Genomic DNA, 27,814 nt, shown 5'->3' on the forward strand with positions numbered 1-27,814 from the left:
AAATGACCCCGAAAAAGTCCCGTAATGATCCCGGAAACCATCAAGAATTTATCTCTCAAAGGTACGCAAATGATCCCGAAAATACCCCGACTGAATGCCGAACGGATCCCGAAACCCATCCAGAAATGTTGCTGGAAAGGTCCCTAAATGTTCGCGAAAAAGTTCCGAAATGATCCCGGAATAGTCCCGAAAATATCCCAAAATAACCCCGACGGGATCCCGGACGGATCCCGAAAACTATACAGAAATGATCCCGGAAGGGTCCCAAAATTATCCCGAAATAATACCGAAAAAATCCCGAAATGACCCCGGCGGGATCCCGGACGGATCCCGAAAAACTTCCAAAAATGCTCCCGGAAGGGTCTCGATATCACCCCAACCGGATTACAAATAAGGCGAAGCTAATTTTAATAAGGCAGCAGGCGCGTTGGAGCAAATGAAGAGTTACAAAGAAACATACAGGTAAAGCTAATAAAAGCGTGCTAATAAAAACAATTGATGGATGGTGGATGGCGGGAGGAGAAGTACCGCTGCTCGTTTAGATCTCGATCTGTATATGCCAGAGACCAAAAACTATTGATTTAGGAGAAAATTTATATTGGGTTATGACAATTTATAGATTTTACACCAGAGGGGTAGAAAGGGGGGGGGCGGAGGGTGTCACTTTGTAAGCCCTCGACTTATTTGACCCATTGAGTCTGTGAAATTGGTGAAGGTCAGTATACGTAAAGTTATAATGTGTAAAAATTATTAAAAAGTAATTGCTCGAAGGGTTCGTGGAACCCCCACCCCTCTTTCCATGTTCCCAAATTTCGTCAAAATCCGTGTAGCCGTTCTGGCGTGATTCAGTCGCAAAGACTAAAAAATATAATAATTCGTAGGGGGCGGGGCCTCCCCCCTTTTGAAAAATATATAGCTAGTAGATCCTTCTAGACTATTGGCTATATGTGTGCCAAATTTCATCCAAATCCGTCCAGCCGTTCTTGCGTGATTGAGTAACAAGTCAAACGTCTGGACAAACATCCAAACATCCAAACTTTGCCACCGCATCACCCTCTGTTACTACTGTGAAATCAAAAATATTGGTTTTCAGCCTACTCTTTGCCGCGATCACATCTTCGTTATCTTTATTGACATTATTATTAGGTGTACTATGGTTTGTATGATCACACAAGAAATGTGCTTTCAAAACATAGGGTTGCATTGAAGATGATCATTTTTAAATATTCCGAAAGAGCGAAGTTTTTCCATAGAATTTTGGAAGGAATTTTGGCATCAAATTTAGTGCTGAAGTAAGCTACCTTAGCATTTCGGATGCATAGGTTGGTTTGGTTCCGTAAGAGACGGTAGGCTACCCAGTGGTAATCATTCTGACATCGCTTCCACACCCCGTAAGCTCTCCCGTTTTTATACTCAGTTGAGCAGAGCTCACAGAGTATATTAAGTTTGATTGGATAACGGTTGGTTGTACATATATAAAGGAATCGAGATAGATATAGACTTCCATATATGAAAATAATCAGGATCGAAAAAAAAATTTGATTGAGCCATGTCCGTCCGTCCGTCCGTCTGTCCGTTAACACGATAACATGAGTAAATTCTGAGGTATCTTGATGAAATTTGGTATGTAGGTTCCTGAGCACTCATCTCACATCGCTATTTAAAATGAACGATATCGGGCTATAACCACGCCCACTTTTTCGATATCGAAAATTTCGAAAAACCGAAAAAGTGCGATAATTCATTACAAAAGACAGATAAAGCGACGAAACTTGGTAGATGAGTTGAACTTATGACGCAGAATAGAAAATTAGTAAAATTTTGGACAATGGGCGTGGCACCGCCCACTTTTAAAAGATGGTAATTTAAAAATTTGCAAGCTGTAATTTGGCAGTCGTTGAAGATATCATGATGAAATTTGGCAGGAACGTTACTCCTATTACTATATGTACGCTTAATAAAAATTAGCAAAATCGGAGAAGGACCACGCCCACTTTTAAAAAAAAATTTTTTTAAAGTAAAATTTTAACAAAAAATTTAATATCTTTACAGTATATAAGTAAATTATGTCAACATTCAACTCCAGTAATGATGTGGTGCAACAAAATACAAAAATAAAAGAAATTTTCAAAATGGGCGTGGCTCCGCCCTTTTTCATTTAATTTGTCTAGGATACTTTTAACGCCATAAGTCGAACAAAAATTAACCAATCCTTTTGAAATTTGGTAGGGGCATAGATTTTATGACGTTAACTATTTTCTGTGAAAATGGGTGGAATCGGTTGATGCCATGCCCAGTTTTTATACACAGTCGTCCGTCTGTCCTTCCGCATGGCCGTTAACACGATAACTTGAGCAAAAATCTACATATCTTTAATGAACTTAGTTCACGTGTTTACTTTAACTCACTTTATCTTGGTATGAAAAATGAACGATATCCGACTATGACCACGCCCACTTTTTCGATATCGAAAATTACGAAAAATGAAAAAAATGCCATAATTCTATACCAAATACGAAAAAAGGGATGAAACATGGTAAGGTAATTGGATTGTTTTATTGACGCGAAATATAACTTCAGAAAAAACTTTATAAAATGGTTGTGACACCTACCATATTAAGTAGAAGAAAATGAAAAAGTTCTGCAGGGCGAAATAAAAAACCCTTAAAGTCTTGGCAGGTATTACATATATAATAAATTAGCGGTATCCAACAGATAATGTTCTGGGTCACCCTGGTCCACATTTTGGTCGATATCTGGAAAACGCCTTCACATATACAACTACCACCACTCCCGTTTAAAACTCTCATTAATGCCCTTAATTTGATACCCATATCGTACAAACTCATTCTAGAGTCACCCTGGTCCACCTTTATGGCGATATCTCGAAAAGGCGTCCACCTATATAACTAAGCCCCACGCCCTTTTAAAATACTTATTAACACCTTTCAATTGGTACCCATATCGTACAAACATATTCTAAAGTCACCCCTGGTCCACCTTTATGGCGATATCTCGAAAAGGCGAACATCTATAGAACGAAGGCCCACTCCCTTTTAAAAATACTCATTAACACCTTTCATTTGATACCCATATCGCACAAACAAAGTCTAGAGTCACCCCTGGTCCACCTTTATTGCGATACCTCGAAAAGGCGTCCACCTATAGAAATAAGGCACACTCCCTTTTAAAATACTCATTAACTCCTATCGTTTGATACCCATATTGCACAAACGAATTCTAGAGTCACCCCTGGCCCACCTTTATGGCGATATCTCGAAACGGCGTCCACCTATGGAACTAAGGATTAGTCCCTTTTAAAATACTCATTAACACCTTTCTTTTGATACCCATATTGTACAAACAAATTCTAGGGTCACCCCTGGTCCACCTTTATGGCGATATCTCGAAACGGTGTCCACCTATGGAACTAAGGATTACTCCCTTTTCAAATACTCATTAACACCTTTCATTTGATACCCATATCGTACAAACTCATTCTAGAGTCACCCCTGATCCACCTTTATGGCGATATCTCGAAAAGACGCCACCTATACAACAACCACCACTCCCTTTTAAAACCCTCATTAATACCTTAAAATTTGATACCCATATCGTACAAACATATTCTAGAGTCACCCCTGGCGATATTTCGAAACGGCATCCACCTATAGAACTAAGGCCCACTCCCTTTTAAAAGACTCATTAACACCATTCGTTTGATGCCCATATTGTACAAACAAATTCTAGGGTCACCCCTGGTCCACCTTTATGGCGATATCTTGAAACGGCGTCCACCTATGGAACTAAGGATTACTCCCTTTTAAAATACTCATTAACACCTTTCATTTGATACCCATATCGTACAAACGCATTCTAGAGTCAACCTTGATCCACCTTTATGGCTATATCCCTAAATGGCGTCCACCTATAGAACTATGGCCCACTCCCTCATAAAATACTCTTTAATGCCTTTCATTTGATACGCAAGTCATACAAACACATTCCAGGGTTTCCCTCGGTTAATTTTCCTACATGGTTATTTCCCTTATGTTGTCACCATAGCTCTCAACTGAGTATTTAATGTTCGGTTACATCCGAACTTAACCTTCCTTACTTGTTTTTTATTAATTTAAAGATCTCAATTTTTTTTATTAATTTCAAGATGATGTAAACCTATACGTTATTTCAAAGCCGGACAGGGTTTCATGATCAGATATACCTTCCTTGTAGAGTTGGTCAAAATAATTTACGTAATTGACATTGCTAACGCAGCAAGCTAGGCTTACTGTTAGTAGCAAAACGGGTTGCTAATGTATTTATAATATTTAAATCACACGTCATAAAGTTATATATAAGAGACTTGCTACGGGAGTTATTATTAAGAATATCTATATTAAAATCCCCGCATATAATCACTTGCTCATAATGAATAGAAAAATCCTCCAATTTCTCAAATAGGACTCCCAGGTTATTGGACCTATTTGGGTTGTAGACACAAGCAACAAAAAATTTTACCCGAGCCGTCACCTATCTCAGTAAAGATGCTCTCACTTCACTTGCATGCTCTGACCGATACACAATTCTTGAATTTAAGAAAGCTTTGCAGTATATAGCAATATTGATAGTCATATATAAGACCAACTAAACCTTAATAAGGTTATGCTACGCCTTAAATTTTTAGAAATTTCAAGCGCCCAACGCTTTTATTTAATTGTCTGATCAAAGCCCTAGATTGATGAGGAGTGTGATGACTAGTACCTAGGACCTACCCAATTATTTTCTAGCTATTAGTATTATTATTACTTCATGCAAGTATAATAAAATAATTTAACTTAAAGAATTTTTTTTAATTATTTTATTTTCAAGTTTTTAGTTTTTACTTAATTGCCTATTATTTCGCATTCTATTTAGTTCATTTAGTGACTCATTATCAAAAGTCCTCAATACATAATCCTTCCAAAGACTATACTCGACTCTGCGCCACGTATGCTTGTCCCTCCTCAAACTCCAAGATATTTTGACGTCACTTCTACCGGACTGTATGTAATATTTGTTCCAAATATGAGCCAAATCGGACGTCATAGGTCGCTTTCTATTCATGTATGTATTATATGTTATAAAATGGACCAAATCGGACCACAAATACGATTTTTTTGAATATCTCGATCATTGCGCTACCTAGCGGCGATTTTTTCACAGGCCGGTTTCTATTCTTGTATGTATTATGTGTTCCAAATATGAGCCAAATCGGACGACAAATACGATTTTTTTGAATATATTGATCCTTGCGCCACCTAGCGGCGATTTTTTTCATAGGTCTCTTTCTATCTTGTATGTATTATGTGTTCCAAATATGAACCAAATCGGACCATAAATACGATTTTTTGAAATATTTCGATCCATGCGCCAGTTATCGGAGTTTTTTTCTTATTATTGCATTGTCATCGGGTTCTGAACTATATTCCAAGTTTCAAGCTTGTAGCTTATCGAGAAGTTACTTAAATTTCAATTACAAAATTGGTGTCAGCCAGCCTGTCAAGTCAAGCTAAATAAAACCGTTTAACAAATAAGAGAACTGTTGTCAACAAATGTAAGGGCCAAAGATTTACTTAACAGTATGTACTCACAGTATGTACATACATAGTACTCACAATGTCCCTGCAGTTAAACCAACTAGTTGTATTCTAGAAGAATACTGGTTACCAAAAATTTCAACTAGATTGAGTTCTGTCTTTTTTCCATATTAGCAACTGGTATTTTTAACACGGCAATGTCCTACAAAATATCAATAGCCAGGCTCTGGATCAGCATCATATGTGTTGACAAACTACTCATTATGTACACCAAAATCGTTCCAGATCGAATACTCGTCAGTATATACATCAGGGTCATACCCATTAACACACTAGTCAGCCTCTGCGCCAGCATTATATCAGATGGCATATTAGTTATTGTATACGCCAACGTCATACCAAGTTACATACTAGTTAGTTTAATGCAGGCATGCTTAACCAACGAACCGATATCATTTCGTTACGATAATCAACGTTAATAAACGAAACAAAGTCATTTCGTTTCGTTTATTAACATTAAGAACGTCAAATTAACGTTAATTTTACGTTCTTAACGTTAATAAACGAAACGAAATGATGTGCTTAGAAGATATTTCCTTATCCCTAAGGGAGGTGGAGTTATATTAAGCAGTTGTTTGCTGGAATTCCCCGCTTTGCGACAAATCCGCGAAAACTGTCTATTTGGCATTTCATAATGCTCCTTTAAGTTGAGCTCTTTTGCCCCACTATGTAGGTGATGTTACGGGGTCATAAGAAGTAGAGATATACGCCACCGATTTTTGTCGTTTTTCGCACGCCGCCACCGAATGTTCAAAAGTTATTTAAAAAAACAGACGCTTTCGATGTCAGCTTAACACGGACATTGCATCACCCAATTCACCAAGTTATTAAAACAAAACACTAAAAGAAAAGATATACAATACATTTATATGCTCACTTTGCATATTTTTTTTTCAAAAAATTAATAATAAACAATAAGTTCAAATAAAATGACCCAAAGCAAACATTTTGCAAATTGTCCTGAAGTTGTTAAAAAAAGCAAATTACCCAAAAAAGGTGCCGATTTTTTTTTTAATTTTATATTGCGTTTGGCTGAAAGAATAAGCTAATTCAGAGATGCAAAATCGTTTAGTAGGTTCTAGTGGCGAGTCCCAATTGACTCCAATTAGCGCTCATGCGTCGTTTTGATACCACAACTCATGAGTTAACCAATGAAAATGTGTTGTAAGAAGACTAATAAATATTTTTAAGCGCCTCAGGGAAATCCGTCCCCCATATCCATCCCGTGGAGTTTATAAGTTTGAGAAGCTCTCCCGGCCCAACATCCTTGAGTTCTGGGAGGCTTGCGAAAAAGGGCTTTCCAAGAAACTTTATTCTGCTTCGACAGTGTGCTGGGCATTCGCACAGCAGATGCTCAACCGTTTCCTCCGCCTCCGGACGCTTACAGCTGCGACAGGAGGTATTGTGTTCCAGTCCCATCCGTGGCGCATGTACCCCAATTGTCCAATGCTCCGTGAGCGCCGCAACTACTCTGGATATATCCCTTCTGTTCGTCGTAAGAACAGCTATAGATCATTTTTCGTTATATAATGGTCACATGCTCTTGGAAACTCTACAGGACCGCAACCGATTCCACCTATTGTTGGCCTCACTCAACCAGTGATGGAAGATGCGACCCTTGATGTGTCCGAGGGGTGCAAGGACCTCCTTCGCCCCTGAAACATCAAGAGCCGCTCCACGCCATGCCATCTCATCCGCCATCTCGTTACCCTGTATGTTTCGATGCCCCGGCACCCATATCAGGGTTAACGATCTGCCGGCTCGCCATGGCGCTCGCCCTACACTGCCCAACCAGGTTTGATGATATCGTCTCTGAACCGAGGGCCCCAAGAGCCGCCTGGTTATCGGAGAAAATGGCTACCCTGTTACCATTATCATTGTTATCCATTAACGCTGTACACGCCTCTTGGATAGCGAAAATCTCAGCTTGAAACACGCTTGCCGAATCGGGAAGCCGGATACATAAGGACGTGGGCGGAACAGCAAATACTCCCGCGCCCACTCCGCAAGCCATTTTAGATCCATCCGTGAAAACCGAGATGTCAAATCTCTGAGTGATCCCCCGTCTTTCCAATCTTTCCTTCTGGGGAAGAGAATTTTGTAGTTTGTGTCGAAGACTGTCCTTGGAAATATGTAATCCGTTTTTGGCAAGACGCGGGAGTCGTTAATATTGAGCAGGATACGGCCGTGCCCGTATGTACGCTCCCTCCAAAGGCCCAACTCCCGAAGCCTTAGGGCCCCTTGAGATGCCGTTCTTTGATAAAGAGATCTTCCAGGTGGAATATTGAATTTCACGTTTAAAGCTTCCGAGGGGCACGACCTTATTGTCTCCGTGATCGCTCCGCAGGCAGATCGCTGAACTTTCTCTAGTATGTTAGTTATGTATTTCACTTATACCCCCTTACACCATACGAGTGCCCCGTATGTTAGAATTTGTCGAATAACTGCCTTATATATCCATACCATGAGGTCTGGTCTCAGACCCCACTTTTTACCTAGCATTACTTTGCAGGCATACATAGCCCCGTAGGCTTGTTTAACTCTGTGCTCTGTGTTAAGCCTCCAGTTCAGCTTAGGTGTTAAAAAGACTCCTAGGTATTTGGCCCTATCAGAAAGACTCAACTATTGGCCATCAAGAGTTGGAAGATTAAAACATGGGATTTTCGTCCTAGTGGTAAAGAGCACTAGTTCTGTCTTTGAGGGGTTAACGCTTAGTCCGGCGGTCTCCGCCCAACTCCTCAACTTCCTCGGTAATCCCTGCATGATCCCACTAATCATATTGGGACACAGACCAGATACCAGTATTACTACGTCATCCGCGTAGGCCACCACTTTCACCCCATCCCGGTTGAGTTGACGAAGTATGTTGTCTATAAACGCAAAGCCAGAGCAGTGGTGATAAGACCCCGCCCTGAGGGGTCCCTTTCCACGGATGTACCGTGACCTCACTAGCCCCCAGTTTAGCGCTTATCATTCTGAACCGCAGAGCCGTCCCTATACAGTTTACGATAGGGTCCCCTATACCGAGTACATGAAGGGCGCCTTCTATTGCTTCCAACCGGACATTATTGAAAGCTTCCTCTATGTCCCAGAATGCAGCCGGGTAAATTGTTTGTTTTCGTAGGACGACTCTACCTTGTGGACCACTTCATGTAAAGCGGTCTCTGTTGAGCGGCCCCGAGGTATCCAACCTACCGCGAATGTGGACGTCAAGTTCTAAAATGACGAAAGACTGATGGGTCTGAAATCCTTACACTTTTCATTTCCCCTCTTATTGACCTTTTGAATGAAGACCACCCTGGTCCAACTGCAATTCAGGGGCACATGATTAAGTCGAATGCAGGCTTTAAAGATGCGTTCCATCCAGGGTATTAACAGAGAGCGAGTTTTTTGTAGCATTGCTGGGAAAATACCATCCGACCCTGGGGATTTGTATGACGAAAAACTGTTGATAGCCCATTCAATCTTTTTTTCCGTTATAAGTTCATTTATTAACAGGAGGGAGAGTATTACCCCTGTATACTCCCTCGGTTCCATTTGGCTGGAACTACAGCCTGGAAAGTGAGTTTTTACCAGCAGCTCCACTGTTTCTGCGGAGCTCCCTGTCCATGATCCATCTTCTTTCCTCAAGAAGGATGGGCAGGATTTTTCCTTCGAGAGAATTTTACCAATTCCCGAAGATTCTTTGATGAACTCGATAGAAGAGCAAAATTCTTTCCAGCATTCCGTCTTTGCTTTCTGTATAGCTTTTTTGTAGCATCTGAGGCTATCTTTAGGTTCCCAGTTTCCATTTAACCGGCTCAGGTTGAATAATTTGCGAGTCTATTTCCTGAGCTTAAAAAGGTTGGTATTCTACCAGTGGGGGTATACCTTTCTACTAAAACTAGTTAAACAAGCTATCCGGAAGGCAGACCCTAAGACCTTCTCCAGCTTGCTACTGTTAGTAGCAAGGTCCCCCACTGATGCAATTTCCTGTGCCGAATGCCTACCTAGCTTATTTCCTACCACTTTGACGAACCTTCGCCAATTGGTCATCTTTGGATTACGAAAGGGAATAGGAATTTGAACATTAAGGCAGATATTGAATAGTATCATCCTGTGGTCAGAAGACGACTGACTATCCGATACCCTCCAGCTGTCTACCCGAATATTGCTGTTACCGCTTAGTAGCGTGACATCCAACACCTCCTCCGACCCTTCCGTGGGTGGAAATACAAAGTTGGTGTGTTTCCCCGATTGCGTACTACTAGGTCAGTATTAATAATATAATGGAAAAGTGATTCACCCCGAGGATTTTCACCTTGGCGCGCCGCACGCCAAAACGGAGGGTGACGTCCGCATTTTCAAGCGGAGTAATGCTGTCGTCTGATATGAGGAGCACAAAAGAGAGGATGTTCCGCCGCAATTCCCCTGCTTTGATGACCAGCCATTCATACATGGGCACATCGCTTCAACAGCGTCCCGCTGTCTATTTTCAATCTCGGGATCCATACCCGAGCTCGGGGGTTTTTGGAATATCGGCGGCCGGGATAAGCTTAATCCTTGAGCCCTCCCAGACCTCCCCTAGGGCCAGCACACCTTCTGCAAGAAGTCCTTGGACTGCTGGTCCTCGCATTTAAACACCCGGTAACCGCGAACAACCTCCGCCGAGTCGAAGGAGGGGAGATTACCCTCCGGGTTGGCCATGACAAAGTGAATGACCATCTGAGACAGTCTTGCCTCTGACGGGCTTGGCGCTCTTGGTGGTCGCATGCACAACGCAACTTCTAGGTCACTCCGAACCATTTCTGAGAAAGTTTTGGCACCTCCCAGCGCTCCGGCTGATATAGGGGCACTACCACCAGAAATTTTGCTCCTCTTGGAGGTACTAGGGGCCTCTTTCAGAGACCAGTTCCTCTTTGAGGTGCTTGAGCCTTCTTCCAGAGACAAGTTCCTTTTAAATGCGGTGGTCCTGCTCTCGTTTTCCAAGTACTCCCTGTACTCGTCCACCACCGCTTGGAAGGTAAAACGGTCCTCCTCATCCTTGGTATGGACGGTACCATTTGCTCTGTCCCGCTCTATATTATCCAGGACAGACAGAGCCAGCTGATACCGCTTTCTCCCAAGTAATGCCTTGGACCGTGCCTTATTTGCTGTTTCCCTCTACTTCCTAGCAGCGGTCGAAAATTCTTGATTGCGTGGCGGAGTACCGTTGCCTAAAGTACTTTTCCCGCCACGTGTTGCGTCAGTCTTTTGACCTGAAGTTAGGAACCCCACATCCGAAGAGTTCCCCTCTCCAAGTCTAGGTCCGTCGGTTTTCCCGTCCCCTACCCCCGTCCTAGAGTCCGTCCTTGTTTCAGTCTGTGACGTCGTTGTCGTTGGAGTCTTCATCATGTTGTCGTCTCTATCTTTGGTTTCTTTTTTTTTTTTGGTTTGTTTTTGTTTGTGAAAAAGTTCATGTTTTGGTCCCACGTGTATACACGGAAAGGGTTGGTCACAGAGACGGCATGCGTAGAGTAGGCACTTATACCTCCGACCTCGCCCGGGCATCGGAGGGGACCATTCGAGATCAGCTACTCAATATCCACCCGCTGGCCATTCAGCCATCGGCACGGGTACCCCAACACCTTGGCTTAGGGTGGTGGTCGAAGTCGCAGTCCTATAGCTTCTGTGCATGCATATAGTGTGAGGGTCAGGAGGCGTGGTAGCGACTGGTGGTCGGGATTGCTACTCTGCGCACATCGGGAATTGTATCTCTTAAGAACCGCCGAATACCTGGAGCCGCCCTGTGCCACAAGAGTCATGAGTACTAATAAACCATTAATAGCAACCGTAAGTCGCCTTTGTGCGTAACCGCCAAGGAGCCACAAATGATTTATTTATTTATTTATTTATTTATTACGGGTTTCCTAAGCCTAACTTAAATCTATTTTACAATGTTTATAATTGTCTTCTGGACTATGCAATCTAGAATAGTTACATCTATGTCCTACCGTAGAGTACTATAGATGGGAGACTTCCAGATAATGCGGACAAAGTGTTGTGCTAGTGTAAATTTAAAGAAATTTTGTTCTCGACAATTAGGAGTTAACCCCAGGTGAAACTACGTTTTGCACGAGATATACAGACAAAAGTGTGACCATTTTATGCATCTCTATTTCTTTTCAGCATACGCAGCAGTACCAACTCCAAAGACCGGGGTTAGGTTCGAAGCCTCTCTAGAGTAAGTGAACGAGGGACAATCCCTCCGCAAGGAACTACTCCTGAAAGTTTTTGAACGATCTGCGAGATTTTGAGTCAAAAACCCCAGATCTTTCCGAATGGCCAAAACGTTGATTTCCTTAAATTCATACAAACAAAACCTTTCCTTAATATTATTTTTTTTTAAATAGAAAAATCCAGCCTTTTAAAGTAGGAACCCCGGCGTACGCCGGCGCGTCGTCCACTCCGCCGCCGCCGATAAAGGGATCGGCGTAAACCTCTAATTAGAAGGCTTTGTAAGTTGTGCTGCCTGCAGCGAGTTAGAGTTTGCGGCTGTGTACTTCAGTTAGATTCAAATTCTGTGGGTGACTGAGACAGTCGATAGCGTAACGCCATAGACGTGAATGTTAGTTCCACGTTTTCAAACGAGTGGCCGTGGATATGGTCGGAGATAGTTTCAGAATTCGCGAGGTGAAAAACAGAAAGACTGATAGATAAGTTTTTAATTTGGAAGGGTGGTTAAGAGATAGTATAAATTTCACAGAAGCGGCGATAGAACACCGCCCTACGCCACCCCGGTGCGTGGTTGACTGTGCGGTGGTTGAATGTGTTAAAAGCTTTTGACATGATGGAGGTCTGAGTGGTTCAGTCCGCAATTTGTCTGGGTGTTTATGGCGTTTATCGCGGTGGTGGTGACTTTCGTTTAAATGAAGGAAGCAGAACGGTTTCCAATGTCTTCGCTACTAGCTAACGGAATCATAACGATTCGCTATGATTATCTGGGTTTCAAGTTTTTTCTATTCCTCATTATTCTGGAATGAAAAAAGCAAAAACGACAAGTAGAAAACATGCGTCAGGTAGCTCTTATGCCCAACGTGTTTTCTTGATCTAGAAGGCTTGGCCTTTTTAATGAGTTATGTTTTTTGCCCGTTCATTTGTACGACATCTAGCCTTGTTAACTGAGGTATGCATTGCAAATTTCCGGGAAAATTTTTTTCCCGCATTTCACAGAGTCCAACAGACAAAATTCTTGTCAAACCAACTTTTCAAATACTAACTAGTATGAATAACCCAATAAAATTTTATTAAATTAGATAATCAAACACCAACTAGTATGAGTACTTTGGCTTTCGACTGAAGGGTAGAAGCGTTGGATAGGTCTAATTTAGTATATATTTGGTCATGACAGACTCACCGCAGGGGCGCTTAACCCTCTGCGACTGACGTGGTAGTCTCACAGAACCAATAAACAGAAAAATAGATGTTGCGCCGTTATTTTACACAGTTCTCCTCACGCTCTCTCTTTACCTTCATATTGCATACTCATGCGTAAGTTAATGTCACTGATGACATGATATGAAACTTCTCGCTCTCTGAGAGCAAGTGAAAATGTGCATTTTTTATAATATTGGCCATAGATACCATCATGCTCAAAATCAAATTTGGGCATTTCAGAATAACTTTGGGGTATTTTACATGGTAAAGGTTTAATTTATAATTTTCACTGAAAACTTACTCAAGATTGTCAAATGGGATATCAAAAACTCGAATTTTTGTCAGGATTACAAATCCGAAGAAAAAATAACTATTTTTCACCCGTGGAAAATTTATCAGTGACAACACCTTTCATCGAAGGGCTGCACACGAAACGGGTTTTGATAGCAGATTTCGATTGGAGAAAAATTCAGCTTCTTAGTCTTCGCATTGATGTAAATGGATGCATAAAAGCCAGGTTTTTGTGGGGCGTTGCAACATTCCACTTTTGACAGCTGAGATAAATTGTAGGTATACGTATAGGTTAACGCAACATGTATAATTAACACCCTTTTGCGGACGACAACGCAGATACTTCACCAAGTGATCTAATTTCGTAACTTCTTATAAATTTTTCGCGTTTTTTATTGTATGTGGATATACATATGTATGTACATAACCATTTTGGTCGCATCAAAGTGAAAAAGGGACTAGCCGTTCATTGTTATCTTATGGCGGTGCCAGCGCAACAAAGCAAAGCAACGCAATCGAAATATATTATTTCATATTTTTTCACCTATCTACCACAAAATATTTCTACAAAACTTTGCCTTTTTTATAAATTTTAATAAGTTTTTATCACATTACTTGCTGATTTTTTTGAAAATAATGAAACCGAACGGATTTCTTGGAGTTTTTTTATTTGGGTAGTTTAGGCAACTCTATAGCCATCTGATGTTCTTGGAAACGAATGAACTTTTGTTTACAATCGAATGTACTTCAAGACCCATTCTTGGAAACGAATGAACTTTTGTTTACAATCAAATGAACTTCAAGACCCATTCCTGGAAACGAATTGAGAGAGAATAAAAGTTTCATATAATGTCATCAGTGGTTAGTGCGTTGAAAGCATTTGAAAGGGTCACATGCGTTGTTCTGAGCGGAGAAGTGTCTACGAGTCTACCACGTCAGGTTTAAGGTAGGTGTCTGGGAGACGACCATCTCAGTATTTAAGTCACAATATTTTGGCGTCACCTTAAGGTAGGTGTCTGGGAGACAACCATCTCAGTATTAAAGTCATAATTTTTTAGCGTCCGCGTCAGTGAAGTTGTTTCGATATCTAATATTTCTAGTTTATTTTGTTCTGATGGCTTACTCGGGCATTAATGATCGCACTCACTGTTCTAAGAGAACGTCATCCGGGACTTTAAAAAGCCGCGTATAAGCTTTGGAAAGCCTAACTATAAAATGCATATCGGCATGTTTGACATGAAATATCTTTTTATTTAACCGCTGAATTTTTCTCTTTTTGAAAGATAAATGAACTTTAATGTAAACTAAAATATGTAAAAGGTTTTGTTGAAAAAAAAAAAAATATAATATGGAATATATTGTTGTTGTTTTTTTATAGAAATAAATTTCTCAGGGTCAATTTGAGCCATGTAAATAAATACCGTTTAAAATGAATTGACTTTTTGAGTTATAAAAAAAAAATTACAATAAATAAAAACGTGCACCTTGGAACTTAAAACAGAAATGCTTTCAATACGTTTGCAAAATTAGACGAGAAAATATAAGCTATCGTAATGGTGTCTGGTGGACTACCACGTCAGTGGAAAAGGGAATCTTAATTCACGTCAGTCGCAGAGGGTTAATCGGTTTTAGCGCTCCTTGTTCGGCTTACATACCTTATCATCATCATCATTAAGCGTCTATTAACCGCTAAACGGATTTTGCTATTGCTTATATTTTGCCATTTCCTTCGAAACAGCAACTCAGTGGAGGTCATTCCAAAGCTGTTTTAAAGTCGCAGTTCGATTATCTTATCGTAAGTCTTTTCCAGTATCTGAATTATCGTGAATATTTCATGAAATCGACGATCAGCATCAAGAACCAGTAGGTATTATAAAATCCTTATTTCATCAATCTCAGAAGGTTTAGCTAAATGCCTACTCACACCGAGAAGTATTATTTTGAAGTTTCGACAAATAAAAGAAAAACAATTGACATTTTTGTTAATTAATAGTTTCAGAATGCGCGAGGTGAAAAACAGAAAGACTGATAGATAAGTTTTTAGTTTGGAAGGGTGGGTAAGAGAGAGTATAAATTTCACAGAAGCGGCGATAGAACACCGCCATACGCCACCCCGGTGCGTGGTTGACTGTGCGGTGGTTGAATGTGTTAAAAGCTTTTGACATGATGGAGGTTTGGGTGGTTCAATCCGCAATTTGTCTGGGTGTTTATGGCGTTTATCGCGGTGGTGGTGGCTTTCGTTTAAATGAAGGAAGCAGAACGGTTTCCAACGTCTTCGCTACTGGCTAACGGAATGATAAAGACTCGCTATGGTTATCTGGGTTTCAAGTTTTTTCTATTCCTCCTTATTCTGGAATGAAAAAAGCAAAAACGACAAGTAGAAAACATGCGTCAGGTAGCACTTATGCCCAAGGTGTTTCTAGAAGGCTTGGCCTTAATAATGGGTTATGTTTATTTGCCATTTGCTTTTTACGAAATCTAGCCTTGTTAGCTGAAGTATACATTGCAAATATCCGGGAAAAATTTTTTCCCGCATTTCGCAGAGTCCGACAGACAAAATTCTTGTCAACCAACTTTTCAAATACTAACTAGTATGAATAACCCAATTAATTAAATTAAATATTCAAACACCAACTAGTATGAGTACTTTGGCTTTCGACTGAAGGGTAGAAGCGTTGGATAGGTCTAATTTAGTATCTATTTGGTCATGATAGACTCTCCGCAGGGGCGCTTAATCGGTTTTAGCGTTCCTTCTTCGACATACCTTATCATCATCATCATTAAGTGTCTATTAACCGCTAAACTGATTTTGGCCATTGCTTATATTTTGCCATTTCCCTTGAAACACCCAGGATATCAAATCTTCCTCCACCTACCTTTACCAACTCAGTGGAGGTCGTTCCAAAGCTGATTTAAAGCCGCAGTTCGATTATCTTATCGTGAGTCTTTTCCAGTATCTGATATATCGTGAAGATCTGATCGATCATCGATTGCCATTAAAAAATTCGTGAATATTTAATGAAATGGACGATCAGCATCAAGAACCAGTAGGTATTATAAAATCCATATTTCATCAATCTCAGAAGGTTTAGCTAAATGTCCACTCACACTGAGAAGTATTATTTTGAAGTTTCGACAAATAAAATAGTCTAAGAGCTGGTAAGCATTTTTGAGCAGGTATTTGAGGCACAATGAAAATTATGTACAACGCTTTTTTAATGGTATCTAAGTATGGAAATGAAGAACTGGGTAAGGGGTGGTGGGGCTGAGACTGCCCTTGAATTTAACAAAAAAATTAATTTTTGCATTCTAAAAATGTTTTTGAGGCACTTTGAAAATTAGATATGTTAAAATTTAATATTTGAAAAATATAAAAAGAATTAAGCCATATTATAAGGCTGGGTCTAAAACTTTACCAGGTCATTGCAAAATATTTTTTTTTTAATTAAAAAAATGTTTTTGATGCACTTTGAAAATTAGATATGTTAAACTTTAATATTTGAAAAATATAAAAAGAAATAAGCCAGATTATTAGGCTGGGTCTAAAACTTTGCCAGGTCATTGCGAAATATATTTTTTTTTAATTGAAAAAATATTCTTGAGGCACTTTGGAAATTAAATATGTTAAAATTTTATATCTGAAAAATATAAAAAGAAATAAGCCAGATTATTAGGTTGGGTCTAAAACTTTGCCAGGTTATTGCAAAATATTTTTTTATTTTTAAATTGGAAAAAATATTCTTGAGGCACTTTGAAAACTAAATATGTTAAAATTTAATAGTTGAAAAATATAAAAAGAAATAAGCCAGATTATTATGTTGGGTCTAAAACTTTGCCAGGTCATTGCAAAATATTTTTTTTATTTTTAAATTGGAAAAAATATTCTTGAGGCAATTTGAAAATTAAATATGTTAAAATTTTATATCTGAAAAATATAAAAAGAAATAAGCCAGATTATTAGGTTGTGTCTAAAACTTTGCCAGGTCATTGCAAAATATTTTTTTATTTTTAAATTGGAAAAAATATTCTTGAGGCACTTTGAAAATTAAAGATGTTAAAATTTAATAGCTGAAAAATATAAAAAGAAATAAGCCAGATTATTAGGTTGGGTCTAAAACTTTGCCAGGTCATTGCAAAACATTTTTTTCTTTTTAAATTGGAAAAAATATTCTTGAGGCACTTTGAAAATTAAATAAGTTAAAATTTAATATTTGAAAAATATAAAAAGAAATAAATGTAAGGCGCGATAACCTTCGAAGAGATCTAAGACCGAGTTTCTCTTCCAATTTGCGTCGTGCTCGTATTGATTTTCCTTACAAATTGGCCGGACGGGACCTACATGTTTTATGCCGACTCCGAACGGCATCTGCAAGGCAGATGAGTTTTCACTGAGAGCTTTTCATGGCAGAAATACACCCGGAGCGCTTGACAAACACTGCCGAGGGGCGACCTCACTTAGAAAAATTTTCTTTTAATTTAAAAACCTTATTTCTAAAATTTTTGATGTTGCTTTGTCCGGGATGCGAACCCAGGGCATACGGTGTGGTAGGCGGAGCACGCTACAATCACACAACGGTGACCGCCATTTTTTCAATAAAAAAAAAAATATTTTGCAGTAACCTGGGAAAGTTTTAGACCCAACCTAATATTCTGGCTTATTTCTTTTTATATTTTTAAAATATTAAATTTTAACATATTTAATTTTCAAAGTGCGTCAAGAATATTTTTTCCAATTTAAAAATAAAAAAATATTTTGCAATGACCTGGCAAAGTTTTAGACCCAGCCTAATAATCTGGCTTATTTCTTTTTATATGTTTCAGCTATTAAATTTTAACATATTAAATTTTCAAAGTGCCTCAAGAATATTTTTTCCAATTTAAAAATAAAAAAATAGTTTGCAATGACCTGGCAAAGTTTTAGACCCAACCTAATAATCTGGCTTATTTCTTTTTATATTTTTCAGATATAAAATTTTAACATATTTAATTTCCAAAGTGCCTCAAGAATATTTTTTCAATTAAAAAAAAATATATTTCGCAATGACCTGGCAAAGTTTTAGACCCAGCCTAATAATCTGGCTTATTTCTTTTTATATTTTTCAAATATTAAGTTTTAACATATCTAATTTTCAAAGTGCCTCAAAAAAATTTTTTCAATTAAAAAAAAATTATTTTGCAACGACCTGGCAAAGTTTTAGACCCAGCCTAATAATCTGGCTCATTTCTTTTTATATTTTTCAAATATTAAATTTTAACATATCTAATTTTCAAAGTGCCTCAAAAACATTTTTAGAATGCAAAAATTAATTTTTTTGTTAAATTCAAGGGCAGTCTCAGCCCGCCACCCCTTAGCCAGTTCTGCATTTCTATACTTAGATACCATTAAAAAAGCGTTGTACATAATTTTCATTGTGCCTCAAATACCTGCTCAAAAATGCTTACCAGCTCTCCTACTAAAAGAAAACAATTGACATTTTTGTTAATTATTTAGATGCCAAGCAACTAATATACTAGTATTTTACACAGATACTTAGCAAGTGTGTTCATATAACAACTTGAATAAACGTGTAAATATACATCACTCATAAACTTAAGCTCTAAACGAACAGGTACCCTTATTTTTGTCGAAATGCAATGCATGATCAAATTTTGTTGTTGTTTTTGTTATATTAACGATATAGATACTCCCCGAAGGTTTTGGGGAGTGTTATCGATGTTGATAGTCCTTTTCCGGAAACAGATCCGGTACGTTCCGGTAACAAAGCACCATAAAGGTACTAGCCCGATCATCTCAGGAACGATTAATATGACCACATTAAACCTTCTAGGCCATCCCCTAAAGTTTTTTCAGTTTGAAACAAAATTTCTAGCCGGGTTCCTCCCTCAGGAGCAATTTTCGAAATCGGCAAAAACCATGTAGCTTCCGTTCCTCCAATTTCTAGGGAAAATGAAAAAGTGCAGTTCTTCGAAAGATTTTATGATGAGCAGCACGAGCTTTTGCGCAGAAATCAGTCCGCAGACATGGTCCGTCGAGCTGAAGCGCAGCGGCTGCGCTGGCTAAGCCATGTTATGCGAATGAAAGATAATGCTCCGGCTAAAAAAGTATTTTTATTGGAAGCAGAGGAAGAGGGCGGCCCTCTCTCCACTGGAATTACAAGGTGAAAACAATTTAAATTCAATTGGTGTGACCAATTGGCGTCAGTTAACGAGTAGCGCCTTGTTGGACGGTCATAACCGCTTAAACGGATAAGCGCCAATTAAATAAGTAACTTAGTAAGATTATCGTTCGTTTCGCCCATTTTCAGTACCAATCAATTTTAGGTCAGGATATCTAAATTGTTTCTCAAGTTCTCTCATCGCTTATAACTTATATATATAAAGTAAATTTTATCTTAGCTGTCAAATTTGAAATGCTCTTCAACGCCCCACCAAAGTGTTATCAAACATCGTCTTTAGTAATGGCCTAACTTATTTTACGACTGAAGGTAGTTAAACAATAGTTAGTTGGCATGTAATGCAGAAATAACCACCTTTGATTATGTTTCTATCTTAGCCATACAAAGAACCTTTGATTATGTTTCTATCTTAGCCATACAAAGAAACCATCCTTTATTACGTGGAAACCAACTTATATTAATTGTCTTTCCTTGCTGGATATTTATAAATTGTGTAACAAAAATTTTTTTTTCCAATCAGGAATCAGGTACAAATGAATATGAACGCATACAACAACTATAATCAACAGAATAAAAACAACAGAAATACTTCTGCACAAATGTGGGAAAACCGCACAGGCTCTCGGCGGAATTCTTTTAAAGGTTATTCGGCCCCACCACCTCCTACTATGACATCGACAAATTTAATGAACCGTAATGATAAAAGTCCATTGGGAATGCTGCAGCATAAGCAAAACCAACCGAATCGTTTGAATCAAAACTACCAACAGACTTCTTCGTTTCGATCTCCTGATCCTGTGTGGGAGTTGAAGGACATTTTACGCCGTTCGAATGATGAGGATGTAGGTTGGCCAAACCATATCTCATAAGTATGTAATGTGAAGTATTTACATTTAAACTTTTTTTTCATGTAACTACATATGTGCTCGCTAGAGTTCTGAAGATCCTCCGTTTAACTTTAAAGCTATGTTACGGAAGACTAATTTTTCACGCTCCGATAAAACTGTATACGAGTCTAATAACTACTTGTCAAATAATAACAACGAAAACTTCCAAGCACCAAAACTGCGACAGACGGGAGGTCGTTTAGATGATTTTAACAATTCAAACAATACGCCGACTAATCAAAACAAATTTATGGGCCGAGCACCAAAAGGCTTTGAAAATACTGGCACCAAATCGTTTGAAGAAACTGGATCATATGTTGAAGAAGAGATTGCACCAGGAATAATGTTATCTGGATATGCTGTTAATATCTAATTTTATAATATTTTCTGTGAATAAAAATAATGTTCTTCAACATCGTGGTAACTGAAAGAAGAATAATTGTAATCAAAAATGTTCTTAATACTTTATTGAAATTTATAGCGTTTCCTTTTCAGGAAAAAGTGTTAGGCTTTTTGTACGCGGCGCAAGGGTTGCAAATATGTATTTTGTTCTATTCTAAAAAGCAGGCAACGCCTATACGGGGTATTGTAACCTGCTCGCAACGCAAAAGCGTTACACTTTTACTGACTCATTTCGTTTTGTTGCTTTTCCGACAGGGTGGATAATTGATGTAAGTATATTGAAACGATTTTCAATCATCAGGGTGAAACATTTACATAATACTTTTATAATATTATGCAGGGCTGCTTGACCTGTGTGTTTAAAACATTTGTTGACTCTTTAACTCTATACATACATATATGTACTAGTTATTAACTTTTATTTAATATTTTTTAATAATATAAAGAAAAAAATTTTTGTTTGTTATTGAAAATAGATTCCGCCTTCGAAAATGTTAGGATAACCAGCGAAACGTCGGGCTGTAACAGTGAATAAACTTGTTTTATTTGCACTGACAACGCAATAGGTCAATTAGCCTTGCATAATATTATTATAAATCTTAAAAAATTTACCGAAAAAACCTAAGATTTATGTAATACTCCTATATTGCTACAAAAGGCTATATATTGCTGTTTAAACGTTTTTGTTTTTGTATTCAATAATCGAATGTACCTAAATTTAAATTTTTTCTTGTCACACTTATGCTGCTACAATCACAAAAATTTTATAGGCTGTCTTGTTTTGATTTCGAATTCAAAACACATTGCGAGCATTTCTATTAGCAATATAGGAGTATTACATATATGGGGTGAAAACTAGGAGCTAACACTAACTCAGAGGGTCAATCGCGCAGCCACGGCGTATACAAGTCTACCTACGGATGCCAACACAGTTACATAGGACAAACAGGACGCCAGCAAACATCAACAATACCGGCAAGTTCCTTCACATACAAGGAAAAGGACAACGTCTGAACGCAAATCGATCAGTAAAAACCACCCTCGGCTCTAAATGAACACACAGCACATACACATATACACACACAAACATCAGTTTTTACAATACCTGCTATAAAAATTATTAAATTTCTATTTGACTTTTGTAAAAAATGTTAACTTTTTATATTTAGATAAATGTTTTGGTGACTAAAAATCATACCTACAAACATAAATAAATTCCATGTACTTTGTTTTTGTAAGTTCCATGTCAAAATCGATACTGATGTATCAAATCAAATAAAAAAGTAAAATTTAGCTGTCCCGTGCTTCCACCTTGTATAGTTCCGCCATGCTAAAAATATTTGAATTCTTTGATAATTAAAAAAAAAACAACTCATAATAATAAATTTTAAAATATAACAAAGTATATTTACTGCAAGTAAATAACTGTAAATATACTTTTTTTAAGTACCAGAATTCGGAGAAATGCTTTTGGGAATATGTGTTTATATAATAGAATTCAACGTTCACGATTTTATGGATATAAGTACCCAATCTTTTGATGGTTCGATGCAATTGCTACCTTTTATTGTAGTAGATGTTTTTATTGTGATTCGTGTTCATTGTCATTGTTTATTTATTTTAGTAGTATGTATACTAGTAGAGTAAATTACGTTGTTGTAACGCTATGTTGTAGATGCTAAATATCTCTAGTTTTTTTGGAATATTTCTTATTTATATTGATGCGTGTGGAGAACCTAAGATGGGGTTAAATGATAGTAAATGGCAACTTAGCGTTTTAATTAACGCGATAAGTGCTCTCAAAAAAATAATAACAATAATTAATAATTGGTATTATGCAGAATATATGTTCAATATATAAAATTGTACTCTGCTTAATGTACATATGTCCAAGCTCTTGATAAAGAATGAAAGGTTGGTTATTATATTCGTTTGAGAGTGATATGAAAATATTATTGATTGTTATTGTTTTTATACTCAGCGTGCTTTGCACACAGAGTATATTAACTATGATTGGATAACGGTTGGTTGTACAGGTATAAAGGAATCGAGATAGATATAGGCTTCCATATATCAAAATCATCACTATCGAAAAAATTTGATTGAGCCATGTCCGTCCGTCCGTCCGTCCATTAACACGATAAATTAAGTGAATATTGAGATATCTTCACAAAATTTGGTACACTAGCTTATCTGGACCCAGAATAGATTGGTGTTGAAAATGAGCGAAATCGGATGATAACCACACCCACTTTTTATATATATAACATTTTGGAAAACACAAAAAACCTGATTATTTAGTAAAAAATACACCTATAATGTTGAAATTTGACGTGTGGACTGATATTGAGACCCTTGATAAAAATTTTGAAAAATTTTTTAAAATGGGCGTGGCACCGCAAACTTGTTATAAATCAATTTTACAAACATTATTGATAATAAGTCAAAAATCGTTCAACCTATCGTAACAAAATTAGGCAGAGAGGTTGCCTTTACTATAAGGAATGCTTTGAAGAAAAACTAACGAAATCGGTTAAGGACCACGCCCACTTTTATATAAAAGATTTTTAAAAGGGTCGTGGACGAATAAAATAGGCTATATCTTTGCAAAAAAGAACTTTATATCAATGGTATATCATTTCCCAAGTGAACTTATAACAATAAATAGGAAAAACTTCAAATTTAAAAAAATGGGCATGGCACCGCCCTTTTTATGACTAAGCAATTTTCTATGTTTCGGGAGCCATAACTCGAAGAAAAATTAACGGATCGTAATAAAATTGGGTATAAAAATTTTCCCTATAGGAGGAAATGTTTCTAGAAAAAATCGGTGAGATCGGTTAAATCCTTGTACCAATGAGCATGTACATATATGTAGACGTCCATATATTTATGCGTGCATATGTGCATATAATTTTGTTTATTTGGGGTTTCTTTGTTAATATTCATTTATTTAGTCATATTTACGTAACCAAATTTGTGCTTAAGTCTTAACCCTCCGATTAGCGGTGAATACATTCAACACATCTTAGCGTTGTCGTCTGGCCAGACGAAATTTTACACTTTGAACTTTGCCCACAGATATTTGAATTTTTATTTAAATTTTGAAGAAAACACGTCGCATACTGTGATAAGTTTGAATTTTTATTGATAAATTTTAAAATGAATTCGATCTATAAGGTTTTATAGGCTTAAAAATATGTTCGTATAGCCAGACGACAACGCTAAAAAGTGACATAATCAAATTTGGACAAAAAAAAACAGATAAAATAAAAAGAAAAAAATATCGATTTCGAAATTATTATAAAGACCGCCTCTAAACTTAAAAAGTCACTAAAGCTTTTCATGATCGGGTGGGTACCAGTAAGGTTATTCACGAAAATAAACGTCTGGCCAGACGCCACAATCTATCGGAGGGTTAAGCTAGAAATATCGGGGTCGTTAACTGCTGTACTGATCATAGAACTTTGTTTATTAGTAAACAAGTGTGTAAATGTTCATACATAAATAAACTAGTGACTAGTTTCAAAAGCGACTGCCTGTCTGTTTTTGCCGCTCCTTAAAATTTTGATTGTTCATGACCGCGTTATTTATATTCAAACAGAAAAATAAATTGAGGCAATTTCGATTAAAATTGAGTGGTGTTCATTCAACTCAATTTAGCTTGCACAATAGTAATTTGAATATATAACTTAAACTGAAATAGTAACTTAACCGCACTGGAACAATATACCATAAAAGCGTGCAATTACTGGCATATGCTGATGACATTGATATCATCGGCCTAAACACCCGCGCTGTTAGTTCTGCTTACTCCAAGCTGGAAAAAGAAGCGGTAAAGATGGAATTGATGGTGAATGAGGACAAAACGAAGTACCTGCTGTCATCGAGCAAAGAGTCAGCGCATATGCGCCGTGGCAACCACGCTATTGTTGGAAGCCATAATTTCGAAATAGTAAAAGACTTCGTTTATTTGGGAACCAGCATCAACATTAGCAACAACATCAGCACTGAAATCCAGCGAAGAATCAATCTTGCCAATAAATGCTACTTTGGACTAGGTAGGCAATTGAAAAGTAAAGTCCTTTCTCGGCGAACGAAAATCATACTCTACAAGTCCCTTATCGTACCCGTCCTGCTATATGGGGCAGAAGCATGGACCATGGCAACAGCAGATGAAGCGGCTTTGGGAGTGTTCGAGAGAAAAGTTCTTCGAAAGATTTATGGACCTCTACGCGTTGGCGATGGCGAGTACCGAAGAAGATTTAATGATGAGCTGTACGAGCTATACGCAGACATCAACATAGTCCAGCGAATTAAAACGCAGCGGCTGCACTGGCTAGACCATGTTATGCGAATGAAAGATGATGCTCCGGCCAAGAAAGTGTTTCTATCGGAACCCGCCTATGGAAGCAGAAGTAGAGGGCGGCCCCCACTCCGTTGGAAGGACCAGGTGGAAAACGATTTAAACTCCCTTGGTGTGACCAATTGGCGCCGGCTGGCGGAGCGAAGGAGCGACTGGCGCGCCTTGTTGGACGGCCATAACCGTTTAGACGGTTAAGCGCTAATTAAGTAAAGTAAGTAAGTAATAGTAATTTGATAGCTGATTGGGTCATCTCTACAGAAAAAACATACCTTTGTTCAGACTGTCAAAATGTGCGTGTTGGTATTAGGCGAATGGAATGGAATGAAAACATAAAAGTTTGAAAGTTATGTGTGTTGTAAGAAAATGTGTTCAATGTTTTGGTTTCATTTTGAGTTTGCCATCTTCTTTTGACAATCCCTATTCCAGTGAAATGAAAAAAATAAAATCAGCTGATGAGATGAGCCAACCATATAGTTGAGCCTGCTACTGCTAACACACAGTACCATTGCAGCGATGCGGGTTTAGTTATTGCAGAGCTAGGTAAAAAACAACCTTTAGCGAGCAATAACGCTTTTTAGTACAATGGCACTTGTGTGTTTATGTTTATTGTTCTGTTATATCTTTATTTTAAAATAAAAAGTAGGGAAATCCCCATATCAGAAGGAAAACTGCATTATTACTCGCTCAAGGTCATTGGTCTCTGTATCCTTTTTGCTTCTTTTAAACGAAAATTAGTTCAGAATAGAACCATATGTATATGTATTATTGCACAGCCTTGTAAAACTATTAAGCACACAAAACAAACAACAAGCATTTTAAGTGTATAGCTGGGTATGTAATGTTCGGTTTCACCCGAACATAGACTTCCTTACTTCCAAAAAAAAACCCCGGGCGCAAGAAAACAATTTATTACGCATTCTTTTTTTTTTTTTAATTGGCAATTTATTATTACAATTTATTATATGATAATTGCGTAATAAATTGCCCAAATGGTATAAATTGCCAATTTGGGGTGTGTTTGTACATAGTATTAGACACTGTAATATAAATAACCAAATGTGCATATAAGCATATTTTAACAAATGTACATGTTGTATTCTTGCAGATTCCTTTCAAATCAGATTCATATACAAGTGCTTGTGGGTATCTCTATATATACGTATATGTATCAGTGATCTGCTTTAAGTACTAATAAAATTAGTGCACCTAGTCATGATCCAAAAAATTGTGTCTAAATGTGTACTTAGTCAAGTACAGAAAAATACTATGAGTAACTACCACACAAAATAGAAAATACATACGAGTGCCCCGCAACACATATGTCCCATACATATATGACATTGTTGAGTATAAACTAAAACAGAGCCGGCCACACAAATACTAAAACAATTGCATAAGTGTGTGTAAAAATTGAGTGACAACTCCCCACAGTGTGCTAAAAGAAAATGTGGTCTGTGAAGTTTGAGCGAAACGTACAATCTTTCTCAAATCCCAACGATATTAATGGTTTCCTGACGCCTTGTAAACATTCAAAAGGCGAACACTTAGGTGTAAAACGCGAAAACGAACCAAATACGTATAAATAAATTAATAAGCAATAACGAATTTGTGGCTAAAAAAATAAAAATGGTTAAAATTAGCGATTTATGTATTGATGCAATAAAACAAATATTGCATGATAAGAATCTTCCGTCAAGTGGTTCAAAAGCTGAACTAATTCAAGTTTATATAGAATTCACAGGCACAGACGAAGTGCAAGATACAAATAATAGTATGCAACAGCAATTAAATGAAATGCGTAAAATGATTGAATCTTTGACAACCAAAATTTCTGAAATTAGTGTGATTTCACAAGTGTCGGTTAATAATACATCACAAGATGCAACTGATCTCGAGTTAAATCGAATCGCGAGCTCAGTATCGACGAGATCAGTACGTAGTTTATATTCTGTTAAAGAAATTGCAGAGTCTATACCAGAATTCGATCCGATGGACATGCAACCAATAACAGTCTAACATTTTGTAGAACGGGTAAACGCGGCATTTAATGCATATAAATGGGATGAAAAAGGACTCATGTTGGCAGTGTTTGGTAAAATGAAAGGTGCAGCGAAATGGTGGTTAGATGCATCTAAAGTTGTATATTCGAATTGGGTAGATTTTTCTCGAGATTTAATAAGTGATTTCAGCTTAAATTTAAATGAGGCTGAAGTGCACCATCGAATGTCTGCTACGCCGCGTCGATATAATGAAAACGTTATTGAATATTGTTTTCGATTAAGCTCATTAGGTAGGTGTTTTATCTTGAGTGAGCAAGCTATAATAAGATATATACGTGACGGTTTACGAAATCGCTATTTACAAACTGCTATTTCGGCAATGAAATTTCGGTCTATAAAAGAACTTCGTGAACATATAACAGAATTTTTCCAACAAAATCCGGGTAACTCCAGAGATACGTGCGTAGTCAAATCGAAAGTTGATAAAGTGACTAATAATTTGAAGACCATCGAATCAAGATTTCCAGTGAAGTTTTACAACTGTGGAGAAGCAGGACATATATCATCAAATTGTACCAAACCACCACGTCTTTAAAGTTGCATAGATTGTGATAAGGTTAATGCTAAAGATGAATCTCAGAATTGTGGCAAATCTAAACTA

The 27,814-nt window shown here is 37.7% G+C and overlaps 1 protein-coding gene across 4 annotated transcripts in view; it reads left to right on the top strand.

Annotated features, from left to right (window-relative positions):
- The window catches only part of ninaC (STKc_myosinIII_N_like and MYSc_Myo21 domain-containing protein ninaC), a 2,219,740-nt gene extending 2,198,903 nt beyond the window's left edge, over positions 1 to 20,837 (top strand). For 3 of the 4 annotated variants that reach the window (XM_067766366.1, XM_067766367.1, XM_067766369.1), the window contains 2 exons: positions 20,019 to 20,340; positions 20,432 to 20,837. In XM_067766366.1, the coding sequence (XP_067622467.1) occupies positions 20,019 to 20,340; positions 20,432 to 20,758 (649 nt within the window). In that variant the 3' untranslated portion in view covers positions 20,759 to 20,837. Of the gene's footprint in view, positions 1 to 20,018; positions 20,345 to 20,431 lie in introns of all 4 variants that reach the window. The other variant, XM_067766368.1, reaches the window with a different exon arrangement.
- Positions 20,838 to 27,814: the final 6,977 nt, after the last annotated feature.

This window comes from Eurosta solidaginis, chromosome 2, assembly GCF_040869045.1.
Source record: "Eurosta solidaginis isolate ZX-2024a chromosome 2, ASM4086904v1, whole genome shotgun sequence".
In the NCBI taxonomy this organism is placed as follows: Eukaryota; Metazoa; Arthropoda; class Insecta; order Diptera; family Tephritidae; genus Eurosta; species Eurosta solidaginis.